Source organism: Cinclus cinclus, chromosome 20 (assembly GCF_963662255.1).
Source record: "Cinclus cinclus chromosome 20, bCinCin1.1, whole genome shotgun sequence".
NCBI classification, from domain to species: Eukaryota; Metazoa; Chordata; class Aves; order Passeriformes; family Cinclidae; genus Cinclus; species Cinclus cinclus.
The window spans coordinates 3,895,027-3,914,019 of NC_085065.1; the positions used below are offsets into that span (position 1 = coordinate 3,895,027).

Genomic DNA, 18,993 nt, shown 5'->3' on the forward strand with positions numbered 1-18,993 from the left:
CTTCACCAAGTAGTATTTATTAAACAGGTGATGGAACTGAACCATGCAGACAAACTCTTGAGCTACACAAACCACCAGCAAAATCCAGTTAAAAATGGCACACAAGTCATAAAGAAATGCTGACTGTTGGTTTAACTGTATTAAGCTAATCAGCCAGCTTAGCAAGATGACAGAGAGGGCTCAGTGCTGCTGCTCAAGGCTCAGCTGGACACAGCCCATGGGCTCACACTGGCCATGAGCCATCACAGGCTGCAGCATCACTCAACAGCTCCCCACAGTTTAGATGGGATATTGGGAAGGAATTGTTCCCTGGGAGGGTGGGCAGGCCCTGGCACAGGGTACCCAGAGAAGCTGTGCCTGCCCCTGGATCCCTGGAATGTCCCAGGCCAGGTTGGATGGGGTTTGGAGCAGCCTGGGACAGTGGAAGGTGTCAGGGACTGGAATGGGATGAGTTTTAAGGTCCCTATCAGCCCAAACCACCCTCTGATCCCATGATCTCCAGGAGCCACTGTGCTTGTCTGACCTGCTGTGCTGGGAGCAGGCACAGCCTCTGTGGAATCCCCTTTTCCTCAGAGGCCTGACCATTTTATCAAGGAAAGAAAACAAAATACTGGATGAGAATAAGAAACATCGCAAGTGTCTTCCCAAAAGCAAATGAGAAGAATTTCTATTTAAACATTATATCTAACAAAGTTCATATCAGTGGCATTTATGGGTGCATCAGTACCCAAGAACAAGAAACATTTCAGCCTTGGCTCAAAACTCTGAGCTATTTTCCCAAAGCTCTGGCCTGCAAACAGAACACTCTGCAACATTAACACTTTGTTCTGTACTGAAACATCCTGGGCAACACGGGAGCAGAAATATTTCTTGAAAAAGGTCAAGCAATTTGGATAAATTATTCAGTTATTCTGAGGTTCAAAACAACAGCCAAATCTCATTAAAATCTGTACAAGGCAGCTACACTGAACTGAACCCAGTGTAGCTGTTTCATACTCCAAAAGAAACACTGGTGTGTGTCCCAGTGTGCCCAGTACAAACTGGGTCGTGACACTGAATGATCTTCACAGCATATACAATTGTAAGAGAGATTTCCTGAAAATTCAAGAACAACTTAATTATTATATACTACCCTTGAAAACAATCTGTGCATTTAAGACTGTTATAAATGAAGAAGAAATATTTTATCTTAACACCTTCCAAAAACAGAGACCCAACAACAAGCAGAAGAAATCCCATTTCAGAAAAAAATCTCAGGTGGTGTCATTTTCTCTCCTGTTTCTTTTGCCTCTTGAACTCCCTCAGAGATCTCACAGCATTTTTTTGAAAGGAAGCTGAATGACTCAGTGCTTTCTCTGCAGATCCAAATGACTTGAAAAGGCAAAAAAGGGCATGAAAGTAAAAGGCAACAAGCACAGCTCCAGGTGGGGTGCTCCAGAGCTGTGCCAAACCAAGGCAGAGGAGCAGGATATCAGAAACACTGGAGAATGAGGACAGCACAAGTAATTAAACAATACAGAAGTACAGGTATGGATAATCCATCATGTAACTGCTTGAGAGATTGAAAAATGGGGTATTTTCCCAATACCGTCAGAAACTCCAGCATAACATGACACGAACTGGTTAAATCCTAATTTTCTCCTCAGGTGAACTCCTTTTGTCCCAGCCTCAGTATCTGAGCTGTAATCTTAACTGCTCCTGAGTATTTGCAGAGAATACTTCCAAATGTCTTCCTCATCTTTGGAGAACACAAATTCACACTACATCAAATGTGTGACATTTACCTTTCCCTGGGGTTCCACAAGGACTGGGAAAGGAAATTAGGAGGTTAATGGGCTGGAACTGGGACAACTTTGGATACAAATTTAAGAGGAGGCCTGAGAATGACCTTGTTCTTGTGGAACAGCAAAACCAGGCTTTGCCAAGGCGTGACTGCCCCAACACTGGAGCCAGGAGCAGATCCTGCAGTGACAGGAGATGCTCCATGCAGAGAACACTGCCCAGAGGCACTGCTCACCTGGGGACAGAATTCAAGCCCTGAAGATTTTACCTCCTGCACCAGGGCACAAGTAAGAAGTGCAGCTCCAGCAAGCAGAGAGGTACTTGCAGCTCTGGGCAGGTGTCTGGTGTGGTTTCTACACAAACCTTCATGAAACTGTGCCCAGTCAGCTTTGCAAAACAGAGGAAAAGCATTTCTAAAACCAGCTCTGAGGCAACAGGTGGGACTGATATGGTCAAAAAGAATTAGCTTAGGCATCCAGTCTGTAACAGAGCATCTGTTTCATCCAAAATCTCAGCCACCCATCAGTGATTAAGACATCTGATCCACATCCTCAGGCTCTGGTTTGTACTTTGCAGCAGTGATGCCCTACATGAAGTAGGAATATCATAATTCACACTATCTTTTTCTGTAAGAAAAGAATGCCTGGAATTATTCTCAATTGTATTTTGCTCAAGAACTCTCAACCAAGACAAGAGGATTTTGGGCCTGTTTCTTCCACCAAATATGCATTGATTCACATACAATGTGTCCCAGTAACCAGATGTTTTAGAATATCATCTACTAACATCCCAATATTTTTGTTTGTGAGATCTAACACAGTAACACAGCTCTGGTTCTGCCTGGGAGGAACCTTAAGAGTGCAGAATATGTTGTTCCTTTTTTTTTTTTTTAAGGCTTTACTTACAATTTCTGTACCATTATAAAACACAATTTTCACTCTTTAGTGGGAAAGGGGAATCATGGAACATTCTGTGCTTCAATAAAATTCTGAATGCAATGTAGTTCAACAATAATGAAATTACATCAAAATTATATCCTGACCCCTGCAACTGCAGCGTTTGTGCACTGGAGAAAGACCAGCATTGTACATGTGATCTCCACAGACTGAGGGGTTTTATGCAGCCATAAGAAATATGCATCACTGTGGGCCAGATGTATAATTAGAAGATTCTTTTACACAGAGAAAGTGCCCTTTGAACCATGGTGATGGAGCAGAGTGCCAAATCCCACAGGGAATGACATATTCTGTTTTTCCAGATTACTTCCAATGCTTGAGCTACAATTCTTGCAGCAGCCCCACTGCCACCAAAACACTTCAGAGACCCCACACGGCTCATTCCAGAAAATCTTTTTAAAAAGCCAAACAAAGAGCTACTGTTGCTAAATATACTGCAGAGCAATTTTAGCTGCAGCCAAACTGCCAGTGACCATGGAATTGCAACAGAGCCTTTCTCCTGTTAATTCCCTGAGATGACTAAAGCCAAACTGACACCTGAACTCAGATTATCTCCAGGATATACAAGAATCTTCTTTCTAACTTCCACGTCCATGTGTGTATGTGCCCAGATACTTTTGAAGTGAGAGAGGGAAGAGAGTCACAAGAACACACACATTACTGCAAGAACACATATTCCAATAATCCTTTTCCTCCATCCAAGATTTTAAAAAGCTGGTCCTTTCATATGGATTTAATAGGACTGTTCTTAAAATTTTCTATTAATGTTTTAAATCAGTCTCTGGATAATAAGCAAAGAATGCTACAGGCTTTGACAGAATAGTTTGAATTCCAGTCATTGTAAAACACATCAATTCTAATTTCCATATCACATTTTAGATATTAAAAGTAATTCACCACACACATACACTCCCAAGTGTAAATGCCCTCCCTTGCCTTTCTAGCTGACTCAAGAGAGAATTAGGTCATCTTCTTTCTAAAGCCCTGGAGAATATTTCAGCCAGAACAAGCCTTTAGTGTTAAAGAAAACTGGAGGGTCACAGAAAAGTTAACATTTCACAATCACTGTTTGAAAACACTGCAGAAGGTTTCCCTTAACACACTGGCAGATGGTGACAAGGGAAGGGAGCTGCATGTAACTGAACTGTTCCAACTTTTCACAACTAAATGCAACCAGGACTTAAAAAAAAAAAAAAACAACTAAAATACTGAATAAGAATTTTCCTCTGACCCCAGCTAGCAGCCAGAATGTCTGTTGCTCCCAAACTTTCCTCCTTTTTATACTTAGACAAATAACTTTGGTCTTGGTGGAGTCTACTAAAATTAACTGTGTTTGACTGAAAGCTGAATTTCATCTGCATGTTTGCTATTAAAGAAATCTGTTAAGAGTTACATTGTCTATCTGATAATTACTGACACAAACCAACACACACACACACACACACACATTTTCAAAGGTTTGAAATAAACGTCGCCATATAATTAGTTGCCTTTTTAGAAATATTAAAATGCTCAGAATTGGTTTAAATACAAATGACAGACATTTCAGACACAGACACCACATACTCTGCTCCATCAGACCCAAGGGCTCACATACATCTCCTGATCCCACAGCACCAGGTAAGAAAACATCACCTGGGCAAGTTGTGACTGATAAGGGGGAGCCATGGGAGACACGTTCCAGGTGATTTTAACTCCTCCTTTCTGTGACCCAGCAGGAGCTGTCCCCCATCCACATAAACTCTGCTTCCCAGCACTTTTCACTTTTCTACCAGTTTTCTTAATTTGAGATGGAAATCTTAATTAGAAACACTCTTAACCACTGTGGGGGTGCTGACTCACAGCGCCCTCCTCCTGTTACAGGACCACTGGGATTTAAAGACTTAACCTGACAGTCCAAAATATTCTGTTACTGGTCTGATATTTCTCTGTGGTGTTATATTGAACACTTACCCCCAAAATTGTCTTATATTTTACATCTTTGGCTACAACAAATCAAAAAATGTTATAAGCCAAATATCTGGAAAACAAGAATTCTGAAACTACCAATGCAAGTTGCAATATAAGGACAGAAGGATATGCTAAAATTATAAGAAAGTAGAGAAAAATTTGGCAGCATAGCAGACTGCCAAAGCCAGTGCTAACGAGATTGCTCATGCCAGAAGAATGAAATAAGGATTGCTAAGATCAGAGGATTGACAAACATTTGAATGATATTTCTTCACAATGGAACTTCTGACATCTCACTGGTATTTTAGTACAAAATGTATCAAAAATAATTAAAAAAGAATCCTGTGCATACTGTTAACACCTTGCAGCAGGTAACAAAAGACCTGGCTTTCACCTCAATGGAGAAGAGCAATCCCCTTGCACTGAGCTGAAGTCTCTGCTTCTGATCCCAGCTGGGAGAGTCAGCACAGGGCAGGGATTTGTGGGGCTGGAACTCTCAGGTCCTGCCAGGCCAAGAGGAGAAACAAAGCACCCTGACTCCTCGTTCCCTGCGCGCTCAGCAAGTCAAGATGATGACACTTTGAAAATGCAAGGCAAGAAGGCCACGGGGCTGAAAAAGCAGCATGGTGCTTTCATCTCACCGTGGTCTCTGTGAGTCCCCCCACAGACACAGAGAGCCCCAGCAGCACGTAGTACTGGTAGGCTGGCAGCCCCAGGAGCTGAGTGATCCTGGGGAAAGCTTCCGACGCCGCGTTCCAGTTCAGCGTCTCCTTCTCCGACCTGAAAGGGGAAGGAAAACAATCATCCTGTGGGGGTGCACTGCTTTTCTTTCCCCACATTGCTCCTCCACACCAGGGAAGAACGTCTCTGAACTACCCAAATACCAAATCAAACATTGGTCTTCGAACATACGGGGAAAATACAAATCAAAGCTTCAGCCACTGCCAGTAAAATGAAGGAATCTTCGAATCTTTGTTCTGATTCAGGTAAGACTGAACTGCAGCTTCCTTTCCCCAGACACTTTTACCTACATTCAGAAAACAAGTTTCTGTAGTTTCACTGTTATTCAACAGCTGACCCGAGGACAGACCTATCCCAGGAAAGGCCAACACAGCCTCCCAGCACTGATGATACTGATGATCAGCAGCCTCACAGACAGAGCACTTGGAGCCACAGTAGGCTGAGGTTCCCCCAGACACAGAGCTGCATGTTCCTCACTCCCATCAGGTATCATAATCACCACTCAGGAATGAGCTGCTCTCAATCTTGCTTTAACTAGAAAGTCCATCTTGGAAAACTACTGCAACTAGAGCTTGGTTAAAACAATACAATTCATTAAAAACTATTGCTGTGATCAACGTTTGCCAGTTGAGCAAAAAAATATGTTCATGCATATTCATAGGGCAAGTCAATGAAATGCTGACAAACACCACCAAATATTCCTCCATACATATATTGGGCATTTAAGCACAAAATTACATGAGGTTGCTTGTGTGCATTTATCTTTTACTTTCATTGGTTTAGGATATTTTTCAATACCTTACCTTGGAAAAATCCTCTCTAGCTCTTCTCGATGAGGGATGTGTGGAACTGGAGGATGGTCAAAGTGCAAAAGAGTAAGGAACACAGATCCTGCATGAGCTCGGAATTTATCTATTTTTTCAGCTGACTGTTGAGCCAGCCAGCACATAATCTGCTTGCAGCTATAAAGAAGAAAACAACTAATCAAAAAATTTAAGCAAGAGAATATGTATTTAGATTTAAATTGTTTCAATTCAATGAATAAGAATGATCCTGCTAGGAAAGTATTCTGGTAACTCTTCAGAATGAACATACAAGTGATTTAAGACATCCACATGGTGACAGAATCTTGAGGCTTTATCTTCAGATTCAGATCAATCTATCAAAAATCAGCATGACATTAATGTTACTTTAATGCTACTTTACATTAATGTTAGTTAAGAGTATTTTATCCACCTTTTACACATATTGTCCCTCCTTTCACCCAAAATGAGAAAGTGCTTTATGGCTTGGCTGAACTGCTACATTTCAGACAGATACATAGCAAAATTTTGAGAAAAGCACTTTTTGAAGTAGAAAAACTGCACATGTAGCAGAGGACAAGGTCTCTCCTATATCCCATATATCCCAAGTTCTTCAATTGTGGCTAGTTTTTAATAATATCCTATTTTGTTTATGTTCACAACTAAATTTTCAGCTACAATACTGTGTCCCACAAGGCCCTTTAGCTTTCAGAAAGGGCCACTAATGATAGCAAAACCAGCTAGAATTCCTTCAGTTACACCAAGGCCCAGAATATTTAGATAATGGGATCCAGCTGGCAGGAATGCTTTTCTCAGCTCCATGTGGATATTCTGTGTATAAACAGATGAACAGGAGGAAGCTCCTGAAAATGGGCACTACTGAGCAGTGTACTCTCAGAGAATTCAGTACCTTCCTTCTAGGTGTCCTTCAACATTTGGGGGTTTTTTAAATTAAAACCCAAACCATGTATATGTTCACCTGAGCATTGGCCCACTCTGTCCAATACCACTGTTAGGAAAGTTTTGCTGCAGCTCAAGCTATGTTTTAAAAATGGTACTTATTAATGCTTTTATTATAAGGAGTACCATATCATCAAATTAAAAATCAGGAGCTCAGTGTAAATTACTTTATTTCCGTACTAATAATTCTGCAAAGAAACAAATCCAAACTCATGCTCACATTTGATCACATTCCAAATTAATGATGTGATGCTCTGGATAAGCAGGCAGGTTTGCTTTCACTACTGTTTCAGTGAACACTACTGGGAAGCACCACAGAGGTGGCAGGTTTAGCCCAAATCCCACAGCTGTGCTACATTTCCAAGGTGGGATTGCCACCCAGGTTCTCCCAATAAGGTTTTCCCTCTGAAAACCAGATGCAACATCCTCCACATCTGCATGGGTTTGATGCACTTCTGTCAAAGTTCTGTCACAACCAATAAAAGAGTGAGCACAGAGTGCCCAAGCACTGCATTCCTGCAGGGCCTGGATGCAGCTCTAGGAGCTGACACACAAGAAGAACAATTACATACATGTTGGCATTAATGAGCTCTGCCTCCTTCTGCACCAGCAGCAGTGTCACTTCCATCAGGCTGCTCATGGCAGCTTCACGCACCCTGTGGAGACACAGACAGATCACAGGAGCTACAGCTGCATTTATGTCAATAAATACATCACCTAGGTGAAGACACCAGCAAATATTCAATAACAAAAGCAATGCCCACTGAGAGCAGTTCCCATATTGTGGGAGGACAAGGAGTGTCCCTCCAGTCCCATTCTGTGAAACAAAGCTCACACTGCACTGAGGGTCCAACAGTCCCCCTGCCTCACCAGCCTGGTTTTTATTCCAGCCAGATGTCATCAGGCTTGTTCTTTATTTTAAGAGGGTTAAAACTGATAATGATTAGTAATATTTTGCGTGCAAGTAGATATATTTAGAAGTGCTCTGTTTGCTTCAAATTATTTTCTGAAAAGGCCAACTCACATTTTGACAGTCAGATATTGAACACTGTTAAGACTGTCACATTCCTGTAAATTTTCAAGCTTAGTATTTCCATCATTAAAAACAAGTTGTGACTCAGAGTAGCTTAAATCTCTATACTAAACAATGATTAATTGCACAAAAAGTTTGACCAAAGCAACGCTAAGCTGTGCTTGAAGTGAGTCTTATCTCTCCCTTCAAAATGTCTAAATACAATTTTTTTAAAAGTGTAATTTCAGTTAAAAAATAATCAGTATGCTTATTTTACACCATGTCTTGTCAATTCATGAGTTTTTAGAAGTGCTTCCTTTCTTAAGACAAGGGCAGTATCTCAGTGGGTTACATGACCCTGCACAAGATCAGGCCCAGCATGTTCAGTACATTTGTAACTCAGAGTAATGTCATCCTTTCTCAGTAATAATTTTTTTAGAAAAGGAAAACAATTTTTTTTAAAGGCCCAGCAGTCCTCTGTGAAAAGAAATATTCCTCTTGCTGATTTCCAAAAATAACTTGAAAATAGTTGCAGGTGCAATCTAAAACTGGGCGGGACATTTGTTATAATGGTAAAAAAGGTAAATTACATCATTTTTTCCAAAGCAGCTTAAAACAAGTCTGGCAGTCTTTCATCAAGGTTATGTTTTACTAGATTTTTGTATCATATCTGACTTAGATATTTATGTCTAACACCTGTAGACAGATCAGACATGTCCCAGCAAACAATCTGTCAAAAAAAAGGTAAAGTTTGCATATGCAGAGCAAAGCTGGTGAAACTTTCCCACGACTCTATTAAAGAAAGACAAAAAATTACACAAAAAAGACAAGGTCTCTCCAGAAAAATGGCATTTCTCTCCACATCTTTCCATCTTATTCACTGGTTTAGAAGAAATAGAATGAGAAAGCAGTGATACCCGAGAGCCCACAAAAGCCTTCAGCAGCCAAGTTTGCCATGAGAAAGGATCCCCCTTCCTCCTCTGATTTACATGTTTCTTGACTTAATTTTGGCTGGAATTGCCCAAAGTAGCTAAAAAAAAAAAAGTATCTGGTGCTCAAAGCACATTTGTATTTTAATGGATGTTGGGAACTTAATTTCCTCAGGATTTCTTTGAAAGTTCCACTATGTTTTGTTTTGTAATGAAGACACAGATGAAGGATAAACAATAGCTGTGGGGAACTGCAGTGGGAGCTCTCAGATGTGGAAGTTGAATACCTAATTACACTTAGCCAGGTCCTCATCTCCTTCAGTATCTCACCTGGCTTTGAAAACACAAAGCTCAGTATCTCTTCCTCTTCTCTGCCTCCCCACCCTGTATTATTGCTTTTGCATTTTCTGTCAGCTGCACCTGGCTCTGCCTTGTGTTAGAGACACATTCACCACCCTCGTGCTCCTCTGACAGCAGGGAAAGCCAAGCTCTATCCTTGTGCAAGCTGGAATGACCTGCTCCTGATCCTCACTAGTTTGCATCCTTGTTTCCTCTTCTAAGGAAATGTCAAACACCTCCTAATCTCTGATTTCATGCCGTGTTACTATCTCCCTGCTGTACAAGAATTTCACCAGCTGAGAAGCTGGACACCACTACAGAAAACAGGGGAAATCCAAGCACACAAACCTCAGCTAAGGCTGAGAGCAGTCTGGATTATTTGTGCCATGAACTTTTCCAACACAATTTGTAAATACTGCAGTGAAGTGCTAAAGGGACAAGGCTCACCAGTTGCAGAAGTGCCCAGTGATAACATGGCATAAAGTACCTTTCTTCTGCTTTGTGCTGCAGAGCTGACACTTCCCTTCCCATGTAAAGACAGAAGCTATTTCTAATTATTGCAGCCCATGCTGGAACTGGTGAGATCTGACACTGCCAGTGACTTGCAGAGCACAACCAGCCAGGTCTGACTGGGGTTTGACTGCTCCTTGCCCACGATCACTGGCAAGGAACAATCCAGCATGGGGCACTTCCAAAAAAAGCACAATCACAGCTTTTCACACAAGACAAGAGGTGGTTACAGGCTGTGCTGCAGCAGCTCCCATCCCATATGGTCATTGCAAATGTACTTCCCAGCATCTGCCCCATTCCTAAGGAGAAATCCTGGAAAGGAGAATGACACTGCCATTAACCATTTTTTTTTTTCCTGTTTTAAAGCAAACCTGAGGCTACAAAATGAAATAATGGCACTGAAGTTAAGACTGAGTAGGACAGAGCTCTGAACAGGACAGAACAAATCTGAGCCTAACCAAAAGTTGCCAGTTGGGCAGCACATGTCACAACGCTGGGCTTGGCCAGGGATGGGCACAGCCACTTTCCTCTTCATACAGCACTGCTGAAAACACCCTTCAAGGAGGAAGGTAGTGACTGTCTAAAGCATTTATTTAAAAAAAAACACTCTGCACAGATATGACTGACACAATCCACTCAAACACTCCATGTGACTCAGTGCTGTGGGACAAGAACTTCCTCAATAAACTGGGAAAATAACTAAGTGTTTTCAACAGAAGCATTATTTCTAACCAGTACTTCTCAGGCACTTGCCCCTTCCTGCCTGGAATGTAACAAAAGCAGAGCCAAATACTAGATCTGGAATATCAATGGGTTGTTAATTTAAAATCCTGAACACACATCTCTGTACCCTGAGATACTTCATGCAGCTGCCAGACAGGTCAAATGCATGTATTTTACCACTTCATTACCATACCACACAAACAGTATCACCCACAGGTTAAACAAGGCTGATTCTTCATACCTAAAAGCAACATGTATCTGCACTCTTTCAAATTAAAATTATGGATTTGGACAATGAAATTAAGCAGCCTTTTCAAAACCAGCATTTTACTCAAAATCAACTGCCAACAAATAAAAGACAACTGAAATTTCTCTATTACATTCATTTACAGAGTTCATGGCTTCTCTATACTGAGTGTGACTGTGCTGAGGCTTCTACACAGCATCAAAAGTGTTTTAAATCTGCAGATACTGGACTTGTTCCTGAATTAGGATAATTTAATGCTTTTTATTAACAAGTACTACATCAGGCTGGGCATATTTTGCTCATAAATGCAGAAAAGTACCCTGAGAGGAGTATGTTTGGTTTGTAAGATCCATATTTCTGTCCTTGTAATTCTACAGGATGGCATGAACAACATGAACTCTTCATGATCCCTCCCATTCAAAGCTGGCAGGAACTTCCAATCAGTAAGTGCTGATTCATCCCCAGTTAGAGCTTCTTTGGAAATAAAACACAAAGCCAAAGGAGGACACGAGCCTTTAAAGTCATGAATTCTGAAACTGCCTTTCCGGATCACTGTTACTGAAGGAATACAGAGCATTCAGAGGAATGCAGTCTTACACACTGAAACTTCTGTGTCTATTAGGGGGACCTTGACTGAGGAATGCCATGAAAGTAAGACTGCTAACAGACTTAATATTACTAAGATCTTATTAAGTTTACTAAATTTATTAATCTACCTATGCTACAGATTTCACATCAGCAGACATATTCCTATAGAATTATGACTGATTCTTGCAGTCTCATATCTGAAATCATGGAAACCCTCAACGTACAAAAGGTTTGGTGACGCTGCAGCACAACTGAGAGTTTTTATCCCTCTCAACATGTTATGCAGCTGCTCCCTCTCCTGGCAAAAGATCCCCACAACAGGAACGTGCAGCAGGAGAGATCAGGCAGGACCAAATGTGTTGTTTCAGATAAAGAGAAGTACTGTTTTCAATTCCTGTTTGGCAACTGTATACATTCCTGGTATTCACTAAGAGGAACTAACGTCACCCAAAGAACCAGAAAAAGGCTTAACTTCGATTTTGAACACATCATTCCCCGTATTCCCAAATTCTGAGGAAGGACAATAAAACCTGCCAGCCCCACCTCTCACTTTCCACTTCTCTTCCTGCTGTGCATTCCTAATTCCTACCTGGGCTCAAATCTCCACAGGCTTGGAGCTCTTGTTTCTAAGAGGTTTTGAAAACACATCAGCTTTTCATTAGACCCTAACCCTGGCCCTGGATTTCAGCCCCTCCTTACCATCCTCCAACATCACCCCTGCTGTCAGTGGTGTAGTCGGTGACACCGGTGAGCAGTGTGGCATAAATCTGATCAACGTTATCCTTGCAGACATATTCCTGCTGGGATCCATCTCCCTTCACACCCACTGTCTGGCAAACCCTTCGAAAAAAGAGCAAAAGAAGGGATAGGAGGCAATTAAGATCAAGCTTTGTTACATTGCTTAATAAAACTCCCAACACCTGTAACATCTGCTACAGATGGAATGAGAAGGATTTCTGTGCTGTATTTGACCTGAGGATTTCTGAGCAGTGTTTGGGTTCAAAAGAACACAGGCAAAGCTAAGATCTCAGCAGGGATGTAGGTTGCTTTCACATCTATAACACTACAAAAAGGAACATGCTTCAGTACCTGTCAGTCTCTGAACTCTTCTTAAAATGAAGTCAGGAAGAAGAGCAAAGGGCCAACACAATGTGCACGGAACCTGATACTGAACTTCTTTACCCTGAAGACAGGGCTTTTTAGCAGTGTAAGAGCATAAAATATTGATGTATACTATTAACTGCACTGTGACATGCAACATTGAAAATATTCCTTTAAATAAAAGGCACGATTTCTTCAAAACAATTCAGTTTTTTAAGATGGTGGAAAAAACATGTTTTCCCTCCTCAGTAAAGCTCATTAAATTGCAGTCCATGAGAAAGGCAAACATTAAAATATTCTCTAGGTAGACAGTTAACTGATCAAAAACTGACAGCACCATCAGAGCTGTAGTCCACAGTCAGGTGTGTGGTAATCAAAAATAAATTGAGTAATGGATAAGCAGTAAAGATGTGTGTGTGTGTGCATGTAACAGTTTAACATGCTCCCAGCTCCTAGCACAATGAACAGGAGAAAGCTTCTACAGAGAGATTTAAAAATTAGACAAAAGCAGGGATGAGAAACATACTTTGCAATTGCTATTAAGGCATCTCTCCTGGATTCAGCAAAGCTCACATCTTCAGGGGAAATTACTGTAACTTTTTTTAGACCTTCCAAAACCTGAAAAAATACATAGATTGAGATACATAAATCCAAACCAAGTTTACTATGTTAAATTTAGATATCAGAGCAAAATGATTTCAGTCCTGTCTGAAAGAACCAAGCAAGCAGCAGAGCTTGGATCCTCACCAGGACTGCCCTGCACACCTCTCTCCTCCCTTGGACCAATGTCCCATAGCAAAGGGATAATTGAGCTCTGGCTTTTCCATTAACACTACTAAAGCAGGACTAAACATTAATTATCAGAAACTATGGCAAGCTCAACTCATGATGATTTTCTGTACATTAGCATTCAAACCCCTTTGACAAAGACCTTTAATTATGATCATTATTATTTATTTGATTACTGTCACAGGTTTCACTCAAAATGCCTTGTACCCTCTTCTCATTACAATGATCCTATTTTCTCACCTGCTGGAGCCTGCCTTTCAGCAGAAATCTTGGAAGGGCACCAAGAGCTCGTGAAAAGCCACAACGAATCATTTCCTCTGTGTTTTGTAGTTCTGAAACGTACTGTGTCACCAGCTCATCTGGGAAAAATACAATTGCAGAGTGAAAAGGAACCACCACATCGTTATAATTTCATATTTGCCAAAGGAAAAAAAAAAAAGGGAAAAGATCCCCTAAACAAAGTAGTTGGAAAATTTTGTAATTTGTTATACTAAAATGCAGAATACCTTAATTTTTTATATGAAAAAGATACAAATTTTAAGATGCTCATTTTTACATGAATAAATTCATATTTTCTGTCTAAAAATGTGACTCTGTATTTAGACTAAGCCTACTATTTCAGAGAGAGAAAAGACAAACTTCTTGGTTTCAAATGGTTATCAAATTTTAGACATCCAAATAATAAGTATAAGCACAAATTTCTGGGTAAGCACAGGGGATCAAGACCAAGTTCTTTTTATATTTATAGGCCACCATTTTCTATCATTGGTTAAGTGTTCTGTGTTAGGCAGGAGATCCCCAGGTTTGTGAAAGTCAGTTATTTCACCAGTTTTCCCTCAGAAAATTCCTGATTGGAGTCCTGTTAAGGCACACACACAGATCATACCTAAACAGTGAGATAATTTCAGATGATTTTTCACAGAGAGACATAAATGAAGTTGGGTGTTTTGGAGGAGAAAGCTCAAGAAGAAATGCCCCTTTTGGTTCTGTGTGCTGGCACAGGACCCAGCAGGGACAGTGGCCCCACAAACAGCAGCAGAGTCAAAAAGCACAAGAACAAACTCAGCTGGGCACGGAAGGAAGAGCCTCACCAAACATGTAAAGTGATAGCAAAGAGAGAATGAGGGTGTATGGAAAAATAAAAAGCAAAGTCACGAACAGGTTCACATTTCTGCTGCAGCTTTTAACTCAGACTTACAGACAATATTTCCTTTACCCAATTTTTCACATTCAACTCTCCTGTAAAATGCAGAGAAAAACAAAGCACTCCAGAAAAGCTTCCCCAGGACAGCTGCAATAAACACAGCTCTGATTCAGGCAGGAGCAAGGTGGTCTTATCGATCCCTTTACTGGAGAGATACTTTTTAATCCTCAAAGAAAAAGAACCAGAGATCCTGGGAAGATTACATAATTGTGCCACTGCTTACTGTAATCTAAGGTTGAAATGGTTGAGCAATATTTGCTAGAGGAAGAAAGAAGAGTTGCCATAAGAAACTCCCCATTCATCATAATTCATGACTGTTTCTTTCAAACCCCAACGCAATGGACAGGTCCCAGCTCATCCCTCCCATCAGGGCCCAGCTCCCTGGCCAGAGGTGAGCAACACCTTCAGATAAGCACATCTGTTATTTAAATTTCCTAAACCACAGGGGTTAGGAGTCCCGAGGCCATAGGAAGGTGCAGTGTTTGCTGTGACAGCAAGAAGAGCTTAAACAGCGAGGCTGTGACAGTCTCCACTTTGAGTGATGTAAATTTAAGTTTGACATTTTAGCCAAATGACACGGCAACGAGCAAACAAGCAGCTCTTTACTTATAACCACTCAGTAATTATGGTGGAAAGCATAATGCAAATGTTAATATTCTTCTAAGAGCCTTCAGCTTCATAAACCAACAGGGCCTATGAAGTGTCTACAATATTAATTCCACACAACCCATCCTGAAAGAATATTAAAGAGAAAGTCAGCAAAACCAAACCAGAACACTTGAAGACAGGAAAAGAAAAAACAAAGAAAAGGTCAAAACAGAGGCAAAAGTAGTGATTCAATAAAATTGCAGCTTTATAAGGATAGATTCAGAATGCCAAACTGCTAAAGCACCTTTGATTGGTGTCTTCATTTTGATCATCAAGCAACAGTGAAACGCTGGGTGAATTTTACCAAGAGCTTTTTTTTTTTTTCCCTAATCCCATTGATCATGTCCTGACCTGCTTTAACTGACTTATCTAAGGCACCTGCACTGTGCTGAGTATCTCCTGCACTGCAGCTTCCACACATACCCACTTCCATCACACACTGTGGGGAGGACTTTTACCACTGGATTTCAATCCCACAACAGACAGGCATGAAATGTTTAAGTTTTATCGGTACAGAAATAAAATACACTTTTTGGGAGGGGTTGTTTTTAAAAGATGTTTGCACATGTAATGGTACTTCTGTTATCATGTGTGGAGCAGTGTCCAGTGCAGTCAAGGCCAAATAAAAGGGTACTCAAGATGGAGCTGACCAGAGAGTTTACTAGAACATAAAAATTGTCAATTCACAATTCCACTTCAGAAAGTTCAATGAGAAATTTTGTCTGTATCTACAAATTTGACCTAATTGTGTTCCTAGACCCTCACAGCCACATTGCCATGGTCCGTTCAAGCTTTTTTCAGATGAAAAATCAACCTAAAATCCAGGAGAAAACAATAAGGTTTGAGAGGGGCCTAAATGAGTACAGCAACAACAGCTGCACCCTGTACTTCCAGCAGATCCCTTCTCCTTCCTGACTTGGACACCTGCCTGAGTTTTCCAGTCCACTTTTACAGAAATTTGAAACGTCATCCTTACATAAAATTTGACCTATCAACTTTTCGACTCGTTTTTAGCTTGTTTGCTTTGACTCAGCATTGCCTCCTCCTTCCCAGCATGTTCTGGTTTTACACATGACCCTTTCCTGAGGTTATGGGGATTTTATCTGCCTTGGTACCATATCACATCTTCCCAAGCTGCCCACAAAGAATCTGGCAGGCAGGGCCAAAATCCAGGAGGAAAGTTGGGGGTTTGGGTTTGTTTGGGGTTTCTTTTACAAAAACATAGAGATTTAGCACTATATGAAGTATTTTAAAATTAGGATAGGTTGCTTTTATAGTTCAGCCCTAATGCCTCTGGGGTATGGACTGCATGTAAATCCATATGTGATTGACATCAAGTTCATTTTAGGAACAACTCTAAGACAAATAAATAATAAGGTATTTTGTTACCTGATTTAATAATGGCAAAAAAATAAAAAAAATAAAAAAATTTATTAAGTATATGTAAATTCACAGTTAAATCTGAAATGTAGTTATTCTTAAAATATTTATCTGTACAATCCAGTAATTTATCTCTGATGGACATGATACAATCTGATTCTTGAAACAAAGACAGGTACAAGAAAAGCAGTATACAAAAAGATGCTGATTAATATGCCCCTAAGAGAAGTTTAAGCCTCTTTCTGTACTGCTGACCAAAATACAAACACATGAACTTTCACATGCACATTTACCAGAATTCTGTGTGTCCTTTTCTATCATTTTCTTAATCCCTTAGCATTTCTTCTGTAAGTCAGCCATGATCTCTGGCACAGTTTATCAAAACAGGATGTGAAAAAGATTTACTTCGCTAAAATTTAGGATTTTAGAAACACATAATCTTTGTTTCTTTGCTTTACAGTGTGGAATAGAAAATCAACATAAATTTGCCTCGTATTATTATGGTGGTACCTTCTATTCACCTCCAGTCTAAAGCCAGCAAAACCCCTGACACATTTCCTACACTTCCAGCTGTCATTTTTCAGACAACTTTCAGCTGTCAATTATTTTTTCCTGAAGAATTTAAAGTTCCTTTAAAACCAGTGATGCCCTTCCCCATTCTGTGCAATACCTCCAAAGTGCAAGTTTGGTCCAGCCCAGTACTCTGTGCCTCTATGTTAAACATGAATCATTACCCTGCAGAGCTGGATCAGCTTCTCCCCTCTCGTTGATGTAAAATTCATTGCACAGTGCAGCCAGTGCAGACACTGCAGACTCCTGCAACAGAGGCACACAAACACATTCACTCACCTCATGTGTTCTTAAAATTTTTAAGAAAAAATAAAGTGGATTAAAAAAAAACAACACAAAAACACAAGAAAAAAACTCCTTTCAGATACTGGCACTTCCTTTCTTATTCTTTCTTCCCAACACTCATTTAGTAAGGAAACTTATGTAAGGAAAAAACAGATTTTTATCTTATTCCTTCAATAGGACCAGTAACCTAAATTAGCATTTAAGACAATAACAGTAATGTATGAAATGTATTTTCAGTTCAGATGAAAGGCCTCCAGGATGACACAGCATTACAAAACATACAAGTCATTATTTCATCTTCCATATACTGATGCCAGACTGACAAGAAATAAACCCTATTTCCCCAGGGAGCAACAGAAGGAAACACAGAAAAGAACATGGACTGAAGGTTATAAACAAAAAAGCCCAAACATCCAGGATCACAGGCCTTGTGTCCTGATCTTAACTGGTTTAGAAAATGCTCAATGGTTGTGTATTATACCTGAGCCTCCTCATTTATAAAGTGATTTCAGTTATTGATACAGAACACAAAATAACTCAGCTGCTATTTCAGCACATAATAGTTTTTTCTCATAGAATGTATGGCTGAATTATACTTTCCAACTGATAATATAATGTTACCCAAAATTATAATAAATTTGAAAGCACACAAAAGCTATGCATTGTTCACTTCATGTTAATAGCAATAATACTTATTAACACTCATGCTCTCCAGGTACAAGAAATCTCAAATGCAACACACAAATCCTGCCCAGCTGATTCATTCTGCCCTCAAAGATACCTCAGACAAATATTCTACATTAAATCAAAGACTTGAAAGAAAACCAGCACTCACCTAAATAATATTCTAACTACCACAGGCATTATAGTAGTAAAATATGCAGAATTATCTAACTGCTGTAGATCAGGGACCTTTAAAGGCTTAATTATCCAACCTCTGCTATGGGCAGGAACACCTGGGACCAGACCAGATTGATAAGATATTTAATTTTCTAAATTAAATGTTTTTCACCTTAAATGTATGAAGTTAAACTGGAAAAGAATACTCTATGTCAGAAAAAACCCTCTACTTTTCAACATCTTAAGCATTGCCCTTAAAATTATTTCTCTCTAAAACAGAAACAGAAATAAGTGAGAATTTCCATTTACTAAATACACTTTGCTTGGCTTTAACTGATGTTTACCAAACAAGCCAAAATTCTCTACAGCCTGTAATTAATTCTTCTAAGCTTTTGGTTTAGAAGTTGCAGTTATAAGACATGCCAGCACTTTAAATAAATTGTTAATGCCAAAATAATATCGTAAGAATTCAAACTTCTTTTTTTAAAATTTCCTTCAGTGATTTGGATACACTCCAGTCTTCTCTGTCTCCCAAGGTCAACTTTAAAAGATGAGCAGCAAGGTACCTGAAGTGTCTTTTTATCTTATTACTAAAACCTAGCACAATGAACACAGTATGTTAAATTCAGTTTGTCT

General features: G+C 40.0%; 1 protein-coding gene across 1 annotated transcript in view; it reads right to left on the bottom strand.

Annotated features, from left to right (window-relative positions):
• Positions 1 to 18,993, bottom strand: part of TBCD (tubulin folding cofactor D) — a 117,138-nt gene that overhangs the window by 15,036 nt on the left and 83,109 nt on the right. Inside the window, exons 26-32 of the mRNA XM_062506578.1 lie at positions 17,397 to 17,478; positions 13,671 to 13,789; positions 13,168 to 13,259; positions 12,240 to 12,380; positions 7,765 to 7,848; positions 6,233 to 6,391; positions 5,330 to 5,468 (exon numbers count right to left, since the gene is read on the bottom strand). Of these exons, the coding sequence (XP_062362562.1) occupies positions 5,330 to 5,468; positions 6,233 to 6,391; positions 7,765 to 7,848; positions 12,240 to 12,380; positions 13,168 to 13,259; positions 13,671 to 13,789; positions 17,397 to 17,478 (816 nt within the window). The remainder of the gene's footprint in view (positions 1 to 5,329; positions 5,469 to 6,232; positions 6,392 to 7,764; positions 7,849 to 12,239; positions 12,381 to 13,167; positions 13,260 to 13,670; positions 13,790 to 17,396; positions 17,479 to 18,993) is intronic.